A 16,590-nucleotide genomic window follows, 5' to 3' on the forward strand; every position below is an offset into this window, starting at 1 on the left:
ATCAACACGTGGACGTTCGGAACCTTCATTTCCATAAGCGGGCTATAAATACGGCGAGCGTCAGAGCAACAGTCGCAGTGTTTTCTGTGAGTCAGAAAGCGAAGGTTGTGACTAGTGCGAAGATGCCTGAACCAGCGAAATCAGCGCCTGCTCCCAAGAAGGGATCCAAGAAGGCGATCACCAAGACCCAGAAGAAGGGGGACAAGAAGCGCAAGAAGAGCAGGAAGGAGAGCTACTCCATCTACGTCTACAAGGTGCTGAAGCAGGTTCACCCGGACACTGGTATCTCCTCCAAGGCCATGAGCATCATGAACTCCTTCGTGAATGACATCTTCGAGCGCATCGCCGGGGAGGCCTCCCGCCTGGCGCACTACAACAAGCGCTCCACCATCACCTCTCGCGAGATCCAGACCGCCGTCCGCCTCCTGCTTCCCGGGGAGCTGGCCAAGCACGCCGTCTCCGAGGGCACCAAGGCCGTCACCAAGTACACCAGCTCCAAGTAAAACTACAACTCCCTTGGTTTGAGTTAGCTTCTACCTTTTAGAATCTACAAAAAGACCCAAAGGCTCTTTTAAGAGCCACCCACTTTCTCAACAAAAGAGCTAATTTCAAATTAATATCAATACTGTGAGGCTGGTAACCGATAGCCTGTGGCAGGCCTTGATTCCCAAAAAACTGAGCTGGCATGTATTAGTCCCTTGTTGCTATGAAAGGATAAACTGCTGTTACAAATCTGATCAATTTTAATTTCTAAAGTGACATTTACACTTATCTAGGCATATATTTCTGTGGTGAAATATGATTAATGGGTTGCTGTGTGTTTTCTGGCCTGTATGGCCATGTTCCAGAAGCATTCTCTCCTGATGTTTCACCCACATCTATGGCAGGCATCCCCAGAGAGTTTGAGGTCTGTTGGAAACTAGGTAAGTGGGGTTTATATATCTGGAATAATGTCCAGGGTGGGAGAAAGAACTCTTGTCTGCTTGAGGCAAGTGTAAATGTTGCAATTGGCCACCATGATTAGCATTAAATAGCCTTGCAGCTTCAAAGCCTGGCTGCTTTTTGCTTGGGGGCATCTTAGCTAGCCCTGTCTGTTTCTTCTCTGGAATTCCTTGTTTTCTGATTGTTATTCTTTATTCACTGTCCCGATTCTATACTTTAAAAAAATACTGGTAGCCAGATTTTGTTCATTTTCATGGTTTCCTCTTTTCTGTTGAAATTGTCCACATGCTTGTGGATTTCAGTGGCATCTCTGTATAGTCTGACATGGTGGTTGTTAGAAGATCCAGCATTTCTGTGTTCTCCAATAATATGCTGTGTCCAGGTTGGTTCATCAGGTGCTCTGCTATGGCTGACTTCTCTGGCTGAGTATTTAAAAACGCTAAAATCAGGACAGTAAATAAAGAAGACAGTGGAATTCCAGACAAGAAACAATCAGGGCCAATTAACACCTCCCAACAAAGGATTCCTCCAGGCAGGAAGCAGCCAGGCTTTGAATCTGCAAGGCCATCCAATGCTAATCAAGATGGCCACTAGCAATATTCACAATTGCCTCAACCAGACAAGAGCTCTTTCTCCCACCCCTGGACATTATTCCACAGATATATAAACCCCACTTGCCTAATTTCCAATAGACCTCACAACCTCTGAGGATGCCTGCCATAGATGTGGGTGAAACGTCAGGAGAGAATGCTTCTGGAACATGGCCAGAAAACTCACATCAACCAATAAAAGCTCCTGTTTGGACTGCCTATTTTCAAAGAGAGGAATTATGATATTAAAATAAAAAAAGCTCCTGTTCAGACTTCCAATTATTATTATGCCAATTAATAATAGCGCCAATTATTATTATGTATGCCAGAACTCAATTGACAGACACAGTCTTTTGAACTTGAACATTTCCATTTGTATTTTAGAATTTTTTTTATGAATGTTGATGTAAGTTAATAATTTTTAATCTGATTTATAGTGTACTAGCTGTGCCCGGCCACGCGTTGCTGTGGCGAAGTCTGGTGGTATGGGAAATAAAGTATTGAGGAATTGGTGGTAGTTAAGGGAAAGGGTAAAGGTTTTCCCCTGACATTAAGTCCAGTCGTGTCTGACTCTGGAGGTTGGGGCTCATCTCCATTTCTAAGCCGAAGAGCCGGCATTGTCCGTAGACTCCTCCAAGGTCATGTGGGATGACTACATGGAGCGGCGTTACCTTCCCGCAGGAGCAGTACCTATTGATGCACTCACATTTGCATGTTTTCGAACTTCTGGGTTGGCAGAAGCTGGAGCTAACAGTGGGGGCTCTCTCCGCTCCCCCAATTCAAACCTGCGGCCTTTCAGTCCAGAAGTTCAGCAGCTCAGCGCTTTAACACGCTGCGCCATCAGGGGATATTATTTCCTAAAGGTTGTGAATATACAATATTTCTGATTGGTTTTTTGTTTGTTTGTTGGAGGCAAGTATGAATGCTGCAATTAGGAAAAATGATTAGGATGTAATGGCCTTGCAGCTTTAAAGCCTGGCTGTTTCCTCACTGAGTGAATTTTTTGTTGGGAGGTGTTAGCTGGCCCTGATTGTTTCCTGTCTGGAATTCCCTTGTTTTCAGAGTGGTGTTGTTTGCGATATTTTATGTGCTTCTGCTGTCTGTGGCCCTGAGAAAACAGAGGATTTGCCAGACTTTGATGATGGGAATACTTTGTTGGGAGGTGTTAGCTGGCCCTGATTGTTTCCTGTGTGGAATTCCCCTGTTTATTTACTGTCCTGGTTTTAGAGATTATATTGTTCTGCATTATTCTATCCCAGTAATTATTTCATATTAAAGAAGAATCTCACTTATCCAACATTCGCTTATACAATGTTCTGGATTATCCAACGCAGTCTGCCTTTTCATAATCAATGTTTTTGTAGTCAGTGTTTTAAATTCATTGTGATATTTTAGTGGTAAATTTGTAAATACAGTACAGTAGAGTCTCACTTATCCAACATAAACGGGCCGGCAGAATGTTGGATAAGCGAATATGTTGGATAATAAGGAGGGATTAAGGATAAGCCTATTAAACATCAAATTAAGTTATGATTTCACAAATTAAGGACCAAAACATCATGTTAGACAACAAATTTGGCAGAAAAAGTAGTTCAATACACAGTAATTCTATGTAGAAATTACTGGATTTATGAATTTAGCACCAAAATATCATGATATATTGAAAGCATTGACTACAAAAATGTGTTGGATAATCCAGAACGTTGGATAAGTGAGTGCTGGATAAGTGAGACTCTACTGTAAATACTACATAGCATTACTGCGCATGGAACTACTTTTTCTGTCAAATTTGTTGTATAATATGATGTTTTGGTGCTTAATTTGTATAACGATTACCTAATTTGATGTTTAATCGGCTTTTCCTGAATCCCTTCTTATTATCCAACATATTCACTTATCCTGCCGGCCTGTTTACGTTGGATAAGTGAGACTCTACTGTATATTTCTAATCTTATATTATCTGCTCAGAACTGGATTATATGAGGCTCCTTCTGTTATCGACCGCGTTTGGGGGATTGGGCCCCTTTAGAAGGAAGCCGATCCGGTCCTGAGGGAACGGACCTTGGCGAAGCCAAAAGAGGAATATAAGCCGCAATACAACCTGAAGCCTGAAATGAAGAAGGTCCGCCAAGTTGAAGGAAAATCCGCCAAGGAGTTTTTATTGAGCAATTCAGCTGAAAAGGACGCTAATAGTGATCATTCAATCTACTAGCGTAACATATGTTTCAAATAAAGTCATATTTATACAATGTTTCGGTCTGACAGCCCTTTGAATTTCCCGCCCCGCTTCCCTGCCCATCTGATCGCGGATAGGCTGAGAGTTGGAACGAGGCGGGCTTTCGTTTCCCGCCTTGCTCTGCTGGCCCAATGGGGAGCCGTTTTTTGTCCTCTCTCGGGCCAATCAGAGAGGAGGAGGCGGGAGCTATTGAAACAATGAGGTGACCGGACAGGAAACATCGGATTAATTCTGGCCCAGCCAATTTCTAAAGGAATTTATGACACCCATCAAGGATGTCCGGGGTCCTGTCACGCTCACAGATTTTAGATATGTCTTTTGGGGCATCAGACGGGAAGTGGTGATGGTTGTTGATGGGCCGTCATTGACAGCCCCACAGGGTGCCTTCCAGCGGCGTCCTGGCCTGGGATATGACAAGGTTTGCCCTGGGGGTGAGTCACCTTTAGGAATTTGGTGGCTCGCCCTATATTGTCCATGCGATCGGAATGAGATTGGATTAAACTGTGGCAGATTATCCTTTTGTTTTTGGGAAGGGAGGTCTGGGTCATAGGGCTAGAGTTCATGTTGGGGTCATAATATTTCCCATTTGATTTCACGATTTGACAATTATATGGGATGGAATGAAAATTAAAAATAAAGTTGAAACATAAACCCAGCAGGGAAAAACACATATTTTCCGGGGATCCCAAAGAGTATAAATACATATAGGCAGATAGGTAGATAAAGGAGAATCCATAAAGGTGGGTGACATTGCATAAAGGGGAATCATGAGTGATATAAACAATAGAAAACATTTGATAAAAACGAAGTTTACAACATCTGGGGAACCCAATATGGAGATTCATAAGAGTGGAGTTCTAGCAGCATACTTTCACAATCCATGAAGTTAGCCCAGCGATTAGAAATTCATACAACAGTGAGTTAGGAGAGGGTCCAAATACATAGAATATGGAAATTCACAAATACATGAGGGAAAAGAGTTCATCTGTGATGGGAGGAATTCGTAGAGGTGGCATAGGGAGGAGGCACATGTGGGTGGCAGTCTTTGGAAGTATAGGATTTCATAAGTCCAGGGGTAGGTCTGGGGAAGAATGTTCTTCTCTTTCATAAAATCATGAAGTATGAATGAAACGTGGAGGGCACCCATCCGGGCACCCCTTGGCAGCTGTAGAGGAAGAGGGTCCTTGGAGAACTAGGTCTCCCCCGCGAGAGAGCGATTCCCCCATCCCCAGTACACAGAAAGGGGCTAGGGATCTCTTAAACCCTTTCCGCGGGTCGCGGGGAGAGGAAAACCCGGGATAAAGCAGCAGCTTGGCTTGAAAGGAGCCGTCCGTCCTGTTTGACAGTCAGCTGTTGAGGTGCCGAAAACTGGACCGATTCCGGGTCTGCTGGTTGTCTTCGAGTCAGGAGCCTTAGAAAGGGTTAGGACTAAAAGAGGAGCGTTCTAGGGGTAATTTTGATAGAGATATGAGCCAATTTATATCGACCGCCATGTTAATCTATGGCAGAGAAACCTCAACCGGAGTTTAAAGGGACGGGAGGGAGAGAAAATGCATGCAAAGGAAGGAGTCAGAGGGAGATACAAAATAACCAGATAGAGAGTGTTATTGTTAAAATAAATGCTACTTTTATTGGGGGGATTTGTTACATAGTTCAGGGAAGGGGAAAATGAAGAGAAAAAAGTCTTTTAATAATAGTCTGCTGCGGTCCCGTTCCGTTCCTTTGGTGAGCAATCTATGGAACTTTCTGCGGCGTTTTCAAATCAATTTGAAAGCTGGGGTGACGGACATCACTTCTTCACAGCTGTATAAAATGCACACTGAAGTGGATTCTATGGTAGTGCGGAGTCAAGATAATCCAGTGCAAAGCAGATAATATAAGATTATAAATGGGTTATATAGCTGTGTAGAAGGGCCTTGAGTCTACACTGCCATATAATCCAGTGCAAATTAGATAATCTGTGGAAGAAGACTCAGTGAGGCCTAAATCAGCCTGTCCCCTAACTGAAACCTGGCTGTCCCTTGGCTGGTTGCTAGGCAACCAAGTGGGCAGAGATTAGCCCTCTAAACTGGCAGCAATTGGATAAAAAAAATATTGCTCTCCCTCTAATTAGGACTTTATTTTTCTTTTCTTTTTGTTGTATCAACCTTGAGGCGTGGATGATGGATTGTGTTGTCAAATTTTGAGGTTGGGGGGCCTGTACTTTTGTTGTTTTGTGAATTGCCGTGATGCCATCACTCTTTTATATATATAGATTGTATAATTTTTATGTGTGTGTTTATTGTAAGCCGCCCTGAGTCCCCTCTCGGGTGAGAAGGGCGGGATATAAATGTAATAAATAAATTTTCAGGGAATTATTATTATTATTAATAATACTGATTTGTTTATACCCCGCTTTTTTTTACCAAGACTGGAATCCAACCTTAAACCAGTACAATTTAAATATAATAAAATAGATTAGAATCATTTTTAAAACTCTTTTATCCTGTTGCTTTAAGATACTTGTTTGAAGGATAAGGAGACTTGCGTACCGTCGTTTTCCCTCTGGTCCGACTATTCACTGTTTCTCTTCCTCCTTTTCGTTTTATTTTCAACTGAAAAGATCGGCCGTTAGAACCTGGAAAGATAGGAACCTTATTTCCTGGTTCTAACAGAAAGCTAAGGAAAGATTTTTGGAGTTTTTCGCGAGGCTTTCGAAGACTGGAAATATATAAGCAATCTTCGGCATTTGTTTATAACGCTTGAACTGGCCAGTGGACGGTAAGCCTTATTTGCTTTGAATGAGAGGAGCGACGCAAGCCCGGCTAGCTCAGTCGGTAGAGCATGAGACTCTTAATCTCAGGGTCGTGGGTTCGAGCCCCACGTTGGGCGGTTATGTTTTGCTTCCAATTTTAATTTCGCAATAATTGGGTCAGACTGTAGCACTGTTTTTCTGGCGTGGGATGGGGAACATGAAGCATAGAGAAATATTGCCTTCCTTCCACTCGCCTTCTCTTCAAAAAAGGGGGTTATTAGTAACTGTGATCATGGTCAAAGGGACCTTCAATGTAGCCCCCCTTGGAAACAATCAAAGAAAGCAATCTGGGTAGCCTAATTTTTTTGTAATTTAAGAGTGCAACTATGCTGTAGAATAAATAGAATTCGAGACCATTTTAACAGTTATGGGATCCTGGGAGTTGTAGTTTGGTGTGGCACCAGCACTTGGGCAGAGAAAGCAAAAGACCCTGTAAGACTTCAGCTCCCAGGATATCATAGCATTGAACCTTAGCAGCTAAAGTGGGGTCAAGCTACATTAATTCTGCAGTGTAGATCAGGTATGGGCAAACTTGGGCCCTCCAGGTGTTTTGGACTTCAACTCCCACAATTCCTAACAGCCTCAGGCCCTTTCCTTTTCCCCCTGAACAGGGCTCCACAAATAACTATAGTTTCCACTATTCAGGAGACACCAATGGCCCTCCTTCCAATGACATTGCAGGTTATAGTGAGCACCATGAACATGTCCAAGAGCCCTGCCAATGATTTCCACAAACACCATCCTGCCCAACACCCAAGTGAAGGCTTTCATTCGGGGACAATTTCATCCTAGATTTTCTGTTTTTCCTCCTCTATGGACATCCTAGTGTTCCTTACTCTCTCCATTGATGTGGAATTTGCAAGACCCCGCCCACTACCTCTCCCTTAACCCTTTCCTATTATTTTCTGTGGCACCACCAACAATGGACCTGGATCAAACTTGGCATACAGAACCACCATGACCAACTGAATATACTGGAGGGGTTTGGGGGAGCTGATCTTCATTTCTATGAGTTGTAGTTCACCTACATCCAGAGACACTGTGACCACCACCAATGACAGATCTGGACCAAAACTTGGAACACAGAACCCTGATAACCAACTGCACCTACTGGAGGGATTTTAGGAGGATTGACCCACCATGGTGGGAGCTGTAGTTCATCCTGCAGTCCAGAAACCACACAGACTCCACCAATGATGCATTTAGACAGCAAACTTGCCCAACATGACACACTTTAACCATTGATGAAGTTTTAGGGGGTTAACCTGGCATGATGTGAGTTATAGTTCACCCACAACTTTATGCATTTTGTAAAATAAAATATAACTTTTTCGGCAATGCCAGGTATGCAAGCTAGTAATAAATATAATAATCATAAGATCTTAGAGAGCAATGTAGTGCAATGTCACCTGATTCCAACCCTTGTCAACAAGTTCCAAGTATTACTGGTTTTAATTTCATGTTAAGAGAAGACTTATTTGTCGAGTTTGGCGAGTTTTGCCTCTGCAAACATATTTCATGGACCTCCAAAAATATGTATACTTACTTGTTTATATATATTTTATTAATGAACATTTTCTCAAGGCAATGACATTTTTTTCTGAAGCAATTTTCTGTGAACCATGGTGGGTTCACCTTGGGGTTTTCAACCTATTGTCATAGGTTGAAAACAACAAAAGTTCACTTCTTTGAAATTTGGGGTATGTCTGCAGTATATAAAAAAGGAATCTAGTGGGGGAAAAGCCAGATGCAGAAAACGTAATGCCATAAAATATTATTGTTATTGAAGATTATCAAGAATCCTTTTTGCTGTTTTTGCAGTCACAAAAATACAATAAAAGCAGTCCCTGATCTTGTTCAATAGATGCACCACATGGGTTTGGGCCTCATTTGCTTTCCTTTGTAAACGAGGAAGGGTTCAAAAAATTGGAATGATCGTTGTTGGCTATGGCAACGTCTTGAAATCATGTGGGCTTCTCCTTTTGTTTTGAAATGTTAATATTGGGGTATTACAGAAAAAGCGACAACCTTTCGTCCCTGGGTGGGCTCGAACCACCAACCTTTCGGTTAACAGCCGAACGCGCTAACCGATTGCGCCACAGAGACCCTGATGGCTTCTTTCATCAATATTATAAAAACCAATTCTAGAATGTTTTCTTGAATGAATAAACGTCTTCCAAAATGATAATGCTAACAGTAAACAGACAGATCATTGCTAGAACATGGAAGCCTCCGAAGCTGTATCTGCAATGCAATTTGACACCAGTTGAGGTGGGAGGGGGAAAAAAACGAAGCTTCTCCCCGTCGGGGAATCGAACCCCGGTCTCCCGCGTGACAGGCGGGGATACTTACCACTATACTAACGAGGAACTCGCTTGTCAGGTTTTGAAATCCAATTGTTTTGAATACTCAGATCTGATAATTAAGTGACGTCAGTGCGAAATCTAACCAATCCTGTTTGAGCGCGCGAATTTTAAATTTCCAAGCAAGGGACCCAATTGTTCTTAACCCTGTTACTTTACAGTGATTCTCAATGTGCTCATTTAGGTGTATTGGATTTCAAATCGCAGAAATTTTAAATGCCTTGGCCAATGATCACGGATTCTATGAGCTGAAATGCAAAACACCTGAAAGACCAAAATTTGGGAAATAATGTTTTAGGGCTATACTACTCCACTTAAAACAAATTTACCATGTGGTAAATACTCAACAATGAGGGCAAACACATGTTTTCATCTGGTAATGAAATGCATCTCCAAGACTTTTTGAACTTCGAGTTCAGTGGCTGCAACTGAGATACAACACCTCATTTCCAAATATGAGATATGATAAGGTTAGGGGTTATTTTAACATCTTTTTGTATTAATAATGTAAACATGTAATGTATTTCAATAATGCAATTTGTAGGGTTTTACGTTTTATAACTTTGTGTCCCAAGACTGGGAAAGAAGCAAGTTACAAGCAATAATTATTATTTCCTTTGCTTGAAAATATCCAGTCTAGACCATGAGCTTTTATGTTTACATTTCATCCGCAACTGAGATTTTGTGTTGCTGTGAGTTTTCCAGGCTGTATGGCCATATTCCAGAAGCATTCTCTCCTGACGTTTTGCCCACATCTATGGCAGGCATCCTCAGAAGTTGTGAGGCCTGTTGGCAACGAGGCAAGTGGGGTTTATATATCTGTGGAATGTCCAGGGTGGGAGAAAGAACATTCACACTGCTGAGGCAAGTGTGGGTGTTGCAATTAATCACCTTGATCAGCATTAAAATGCCTTCCAGCTTCAAGGCCTGGCTAATTCCTGTCTGGAGAGGAATCCTTTTGTTGGGAGGTGTTAGCTCCAGACATAAAACAATTAGGGCCAGCTAACATCTTCCAACAAAGTATTCCCCCAGGCAGGAAGCAGCCAGGCGATGAAGCTGAAAGGCTATTCGATGCAAATCAAGCTGATTAATTGCAACATTCACACTTGCTTCCAACAGACAAGAGCTCTTTCTCCCACCCTGGACATTATTCCACAGATCTATAAACTCTATTTGCCTTGTTTCCAACAGACCTCGCAACCTCTGAGGGTGCCTGCCATAGATGTGGGTGAAACGTCAGGAGAGAATGCTTCTGGAACATGGTTATACAGCCCGAAAAACTCACAGCAATGAGGTCTTCTTTGACCTCATTATTGAGCACAGGCGCCAATTTCGTAGGCATTTTACTATACAGTACTTCTATTCAAAAGAATGGGAGAGAACAAATGATGAGGACTCATCCGGCGCGCCTATTATGCAAATAAGCTCTCCAAACTCTCGTTTCCCATTGGCTCTCTTTGCTGTCTTAGCACGCCTCCTAGGTTATCACAAAGCTCTGCCTGTCGTCACAAATGCTGGGCGTTAACCTCCAGCCTTTCCATTGGACATAATCAGGAGCCTCGCTCTGATTGGACGCCGTGGTGCGTTTTGTGTCGCTAGCCAATAGAAACTGCGGATTTGGATCCCACGGAGGAAATAAAAGGTCTGGGAGTCGTTCTCTCTGAAACATTTCTTTTCAGTCTTTCATCGTGTTGGTGGTGTAATCTAATTGCAAAGAACATGTCTGGACGTGGCAAGCAGGGAGGCAAAGCGAGAGCCAAGGCAAAGACCCGATCTTCCAGAGCCGGGCTCCAGTTCCCCGTGGGCCGCGTCCACCGTCTCCTCCGGAAGGGCAACTACGCCGAGCGGGTCGGGGCCGGGGCGCCTGTCTACCTGGCGGCGGTGCTGGAGTACCTGACCGCTGAGATCCTGGAGTTGGCGGGAAACGCAGCCCGGGACAACAAGAAGACCCGCATCATCCCGCGCCACTTGCAGCTGGCCATCCGCAACGACGAGGAGCTGAACAAGCTGCTGGGCAGAGTCACCATCGCCCAGGGAGGCGTCCTGCCCAACATCCAGGCCGTGCTCCTCCCCAAGAAGACCGAGAGCCACAAGGCCAAGGCCAAGTAATTTCCTCTCTCTCCTGGAACTTCGGAGGAATTGTTTTAAGAACCCAAAGGCTCTTTTAAGAGCCACCCACAGCCTCAGGAAAAGAGCTGGATGGCATTTTAGTTAACTAGTGACTCATAAAATGTTCTGAAATTCCTTTCAAAGAAAATGTGGAGCCCTTCAAGTCTTATTTCATCACTGATCAAAGTTTAGGTTGGATTTCGTTCTCTGTGTTTAGCTGCTCATAGCTCACTGCTACAGAAATGCTGGCAGTTGTAATCTGATGGAGCCTTTGCAGATAAAGCAAAGGGGCCTTGTAAATCTACCAACTCCTAGAATTACTGTACACAGCTTTGAGCTCCTCTGTTTGGGTCAAATGTATCACAAGCTGTTAGGATTGCAAATGCAATAGAGGTAGCAGAGTCAGGGGAGTGTTCCTTGAGTTTATTAGATGCCTTAGGTAGTCGGAACTCACTTTTTTAGAAATAATGTTTACTTATAACTTCATATATTTGACAATACAGGCATATTTCTTTTTTGGTTGGAAGGATAAACTTCAAAGCGTTTAGAGAGTTTGTATATTAAACTTATTCCTTAACTGTAATAATTTTTTATCGTGCCAGAAGTGACTTGATAAAATACTGCAAGTCACTTTTCGTGTGAGAGAATTGGCTGTCTACAGAGATGTTGGCCAGTGGACACCCTGATGTGTTGCTGGGAGGCTTCTCTCATGTCCCCGCAAACTAGAGCTGACAGGTGGGAGCTCAACCCATCTTGCAGATTCAAACCCCGCCAACCTTTAAGTCAGCAATTCAGCTGGCACAACTGTTTAACCCATTGTGCCACTGTGGCTCCACCAGTAATAATAAAGCAGAGTCTCATTTATCCAAGCTAAACAGGCCGGCAGAACCTTGGATAAGCGAATATCTTGGATAATGAGGGATTAAGGAAAAGCCTATTAAACATCAAATTAGGTTATGATTTTACAAATTAAGCACCAAAACATCATGTTATACAAGAAATTTGACAGAAAAAGTAGTTCAATACACAGTAATGTTATGTTGTACTTACTGTATTTACGAATTTAGCACCAAAATGATATATTGAAAATATTGACTACAAAAATGCCTTGGATAATCCAGAACATTGGATAAGCGAGTCTTGGATAAGTGAGATTCTACTATAATAACTTTATTTTAAAATCCTATCACCATCTCCTCGAAGGCACTCAGGGTGTCTTACATGGGGACCAAGCCCAGCATAAACAAAGATTACAAGCTAAAACACTTAAAAACAATAACACATAAACAATCTAATTAAAATAATTAAAAACAGTAAAAACATCATACAAATACATCAACAACCAAGTAAACAGTCTCTTCATAAACTATATTGCTTTATGCAGCTATCTTTAATATGAGTCTACTTTAAAAGATAAACAAGTCTCAACAGTTCCTAACTTCTAACATTACCTTCAGCGCTCTAACAGACTTCAACATTCAAGATGACTCAAGGCTCAACTGACTTCTAATGTTCATCCTTTTTAAAACTGAACATTCTAAACTATCACAGAGTCAGGGTTGTTGTGTGTTTTCCGGGCTGTATGGCCATGTTCCAGAAGTATTCTCTTCTGACGTTTTGCCCACATCTATGGCAGGCATCCTCAGAGGTTGTGAGGTATGGATAAACTAAGCAAGGAAGGTTTATATATATCTGTGGAAAGTCCAGGGTGAGAGAAGAACTCTTTGTCCGTTGGAGGCCAGTGTGAATGTTGTAGTTAATCACCTTAATTAGCGGAGTCAGTCACATGGTTTGCAGCGCCTCCCACTGCTTTAGTATAGAGACAAGGTAACTGCAAATCAAAATAAGGCAAAATACTTCAGGATATAAAACGACATAATACAAAGCAGACAAACATCAAATTGAGGAGGTTTGAGAAGGTTGCTATATCTCCAACATTCTCCCAATTTGTAGGCTTCTATTGGTTTGAATGTACAGCTTCCCCCCTCTGATTTCAGCTTGGAATTTGGAAGTTCAAAGTACCTTAAAGGAGCAGAAATGTGTGTTTGTTCTGTGGCTCTATAAATTGGAAAAAAATGCCTAATTTGTAATTTGGGCCATATAATGAATGCTGCTTGATCTTAAGCGTTTTAACTATTTGGATAATGGATTATGACCTGTTCAGATGACAACCTATTGCGTAGCAGAGTTTTTTGGAGTGTTCCTTGAGTTTATTGGGTAATGGATGATTACTGGGAACATAAATATCTCTTTTTTTTGATAGCGTTACAAGCTGGGTCGATACAGGGAACGCTGTGGATGTAGCATAACTGAATTTCAGTAAGGCCTTCGACAAAGTGCCCCACGAACTTCTGGCAAACAAACTAGTCAAATGTGGGCTAGGCAAAACTACAGTTAGGTGGATCTGTAATTGGCTAAGCAAACGAACCCAAAGGGTGCTTCTTCATCTTGGAAAGAAGTGACGAGTGGAATGCTGCAGGGGTCTGTCCTGGGCCCGGTTCTGTTCAACATCTTTATTAATGACTTAGATGAAGGGTTAGAAGGCATGATCATCAGGTTTGCAGACAACACCAAATTGGGAAGGAGAACCAATACTCCAGAAGACAGGGGCAGAATTCAAAACGATCTTGACAGACTAGAGAGATGGGCCGAAACTAACAAAATGAAGTTCAACAGGGACAAATGCAAGATACTTCACTTTGGCAGAAAAAATTGAATGCAAAGATGCAGAATGGGGGACGATGCTTGGCTCAACAGCAGCAGTACGTGTGAAAAAGATCTTGGAGTCCTCGTGGACAACAAGTTAAACATGAGCCAACAATGTGATGCGGCTGCTAAAAAAGCCAATGGGATCAATAGGAATATAGTGTCTAGATTCAGGGAAGTCATGCTCCCCCTCTATTCTGCCTTGGTCAGACCACACCTGGAATACTGTGTCCAATTCTGGGCACCACAGTTGAAGGGAGATGTTGACAAGCTGGAAAGCGTCCAGAGGAGGGCGACTAAAATGATTAAGGGTCTGGAGAACAAGCCCTATGAGGAGCGGCTTAAAGAGATGGGCATGTTTAGCCTGCAGAAGAGAAGGCTGAGAGGAGACATGATAGCCATGTACAAATACATGAAGGGAAGTCATAGGGAGGAGGGAGAAAGCTTGTTTTCTGCTGCCCTGGAGACTAGGACACAGAACAATGTCTTCAAACTACAGGAAAGGAGATTCCACCTGAACACTAGGAAGAACTTCCTCACTGTGAGAGCAGTGGAACTCTCTCCCCCGGACTGTGATGGAGGCTCCTTCTTTGGAGGCTTTTAAGCAGAGGCTGGATGGCCATCTTTCAGGGGTGCTTTGAATGCGATTTCCTGCTTCTTGGCAGGGGGTTGGACTGGATGGCCCATGAGGTGTCTTCCAACTCTACTATTCTATGATTCTATCTTGATTCTATTCAACGCTCTCAGAAGACAAAGATTCAAGTAGACTTCTTTTAAAGTCACATGTTTGTTTTACTCATAACTTCATGTATTTAAATATACAGGTACATTTCTTGTCAGGTAAGCTTTAAAACGTTTCAGTTTGTATCTTTAACTTGTAGTCTTTAACAGTCTCTTCAAAACTTTATTGCTTTGAACAACTCTCTTTATTAACAGTCTACTTTCAAAGGAAACTCAAGTCTTAAGTTTTCTCACTTCCTACTCTGGCTTCTGCGCTCTAAGAGACCCAAGCCTCAACTGACTTCTGTCATCCTTCTAAAACTAAACATTCTAAACTGTCATGGAGTCAGTCGCGTGGTTCGCAGCCCCGCCTACCGCTTTAGTACGAAGAGACAAGGTAACTGCTAACCAAATAAGACATACACTTCAGGAAATAAACCGACACATTATAAAACAGGCAAATATTAAATAGAGGAGGCTTGAAAAGGTTGTTATCTCCAACATAGCCATGTCCCAATGCTATGTGATCCTGGGAATTTTAGTTTGGTGAGGCACCAGCATGCTTTGGTAAAGAATGTAGCTTTACTGTATTCCTCAAAACAATGGAATTGCACACTCTTATATTGGAATTCGCCATGTTCTTGCATGTGGTAAAGGGGCGCCCAAGGGCCCCACAGTTGCCGAAATAGCTCAGTTGGGAGAGCGTTAGACTGAAGATCTAAAGGTCCCTGGTTCGATCCCGGGTTTCGGCAGAAATTTTAGCTTCTTGTTTAGCTAAAGAAACATTAGCAGTCCCCCCTCCTTTTTTTGGTTAACATAATTAGATTTTTAAACAAGACTCCCTTACTTAAAAAAAAAACATTTATGGATAACTTTGTTTGCTTTTTGTTTAGTTCTCACGCCAGCATGTTTCCCTTCTACCGTACAAGCAGAGCTAATGGTAGGAGAGAGTGAAGGCCATTGAGATAAAGCTTGAGTCTAACATACCTTTGCACTCTGATACCAATTTGCAGGAATTGATGTAAAACTAAGGACAAAACGGGAAACTTGGAGGGAGAAACTGGGGCATTTTAAAAGCACCTTAAAAAGTGGGACATCAGAGGATTAATTGGGATGGCCTCTACCAAATTGGGAGCATTTCTTTTGGGAGCATTTATTTTTCATAGATTTATTCAGGGGAAGCTTGTCTCTGGTTTCCTCTTAGTGCTAAGAGCATGACTTGCCAAAGATTCTCTATTTTTAAAAGGCATCATCAGCTGATAATAAGATTTAATGCACTTGAAGCAAGATCCTTCATCTTGTGGAAATGTGTAGGCCACTATAAAGCATTATTTTAGAGTATTTTAAGATTCTTCTTATAAAACCTAAATATCTTAAAGGCACTAGATTTTGTTTGATCTTGGGCACAAAGCAGGGTCAGCCTTGTTGTTCTTATGGGCTGTTTATCCATTGCAGGACCCGAATCCACATCTTTTCCATGTCTATTATCCAGATCCCATCATGGTGTAGCAGTTTAAGATTAGATCAAGAGTTTGGAGATCATGGAAATTCTCAAGGTTAAGTCACATTCTCTCAGCATGAGAGGAAAGCACTAACACACCTCCTGTGAGGACACCTTTCCAAAAACAACCCCAAACCCATAATTCAGGTTGCATCTAAACTATAGAATAAAGGGAGTTTGGCACCCTTCCATGGCCACAGCTCTATATTATGCTATTCAACATCTACATGAAACCGCTGGGAGAGATCGTCCGGAGTTTTGGAGTTTGGTGTCACATTTATGCAGACAACACCCAGTTCTATTATTCCTTTCCACCAAATGCCAAGGATGTCGTTCTGTTCCTGAACCAGTGTCTGTCAACAGTAATGGACTGGATGAGGACAAATAGGTTGAAATTAAATCCAGACAAAACAGAAATGCTCCTGGTCAGTTGGAAGGCAGATCAGAGTATAGGGATGCAACCTGTGCTGGACGAGGTTACACTCCCCCTGAAGACACAGGTTTGCAGCTTGCAGGTGATCCTGGACTCATCGCTAACCCTGGAGCCTCAGGTGTTAATGGTGACCAGGACTGCCTTTGCACATTTAAAACTTGTGTGCCAGCTGCGTCCATACCTTGAGACATCTTAT

The 16,590-nt window shown here is 42.5% G+C and overlaps 2 protein-coding genes, 1 long non-coding RNA gene and 4 other non-coding genes across 7 annotated transcripts in view; 4 read left to right on the forward strand and 3 right to left on the reverse strand.

The window, feature by feature from the left end:
* Positions 1–53: 53 nt before the first annotated feature.
* LOC100556861 (histone H2B 1/2/3/4/6) lies at positions 54–537 on the forward strand. The gene has a single exon (XM_003227225.4). The coding sequence runs from the start codon at positions 123–125 to the stop codon at positions 501–503; it is 381 nt and encodes a 126-aa protein (XP_003227273.1). The 5' UTR covers positions 54–122; the 3' UTR covers positions 504–537.
* Positions 538–6,566: 6,029 nt separating this feature from the next.
* Positions 6,567–6,639, forward strand: trnak-cuu (transfer RNA lysine (anticodon CUU)). Its single transcript has one exon. It is a non-coding gene; the product is annotated as a tRNA-Lys (tRNA).
* A 1,955-nt stretch (positions 6,640–8,594) lies between these two features.
* trnan-guu (transfer RNA asparagine (anticodon GUU)) lies at positions 8,595–8,668 on the reverse strand. The gene has a single exon. It is a non-coding gene; the product is annotated as a tRNA-Asn (tRNA).
* Positions 8,669–8,859: 191 nt separating this feature from the next.
* Positions 8,860–8,931, reverse strand: trnad-guc (transfer RNA aspartic acid (anticodon GUC)). The gene has a single exon. It is a non-coding gene; the product is annotated as a tRNA-Asp (tRNA).
* A 1,627-nt stretch (positions 8,932–10,558) lies between these two features.
* Positions 10,559–11,567, forward strand: LOC100556665 (histone H2A-IV). Its single transcript, XM_003227224.4, has one exon. The coding sequence runs from the start codon at positions 10,645–10,647 to the stop codon at positions 11,032–11,034; it is 390 nt and encodes a 129-aa protein (XP_003227272.1). The 5' UTR covers positions 10,559–10,644; the 3' UTR covers positions 11,035–11,567.
* Positions 11,568–12,403: 836 nt separating this feature from the next.
* The window catches only part of LOC103280659 (uncharacterized), an 11,849-nt gene continuing 7,662 nt past the window's right edge, over positions 12,404–16,590 (reverse strand). The window contains exon 3 of the long non-coding RNA XR_507458.2: positions 12,404–12,865. This is a non-coding gene — a long non-coding RNA (uncharacterized LOC103280659). The remainder of the gene's footprint in view (positions 12,866–16,590) is intronic.
* Positions 15,140–15,212, forward strand: trnaf-gaa (transfer RNA phenylalanine (anticodon GAA)). The gene has a single exon. It is a non-coding gene; the product is annotated as a tRNA-Phe (tRNA).

The sequence above is a fragment of the Anolis carolinensis genome, chromosome 6, assembly GCF_035594765.1.
Source record: "Anolis carolinensis isolate JA03-04 chromosome 6, rAnoCar3.1.pri, whole genome shotgun sequence".
NCBI lineage: Eukaryota > Metazoa > Chordata > Lepidosauria > Squamata > Dactyloidae > Anolis > Anolis carolinensis.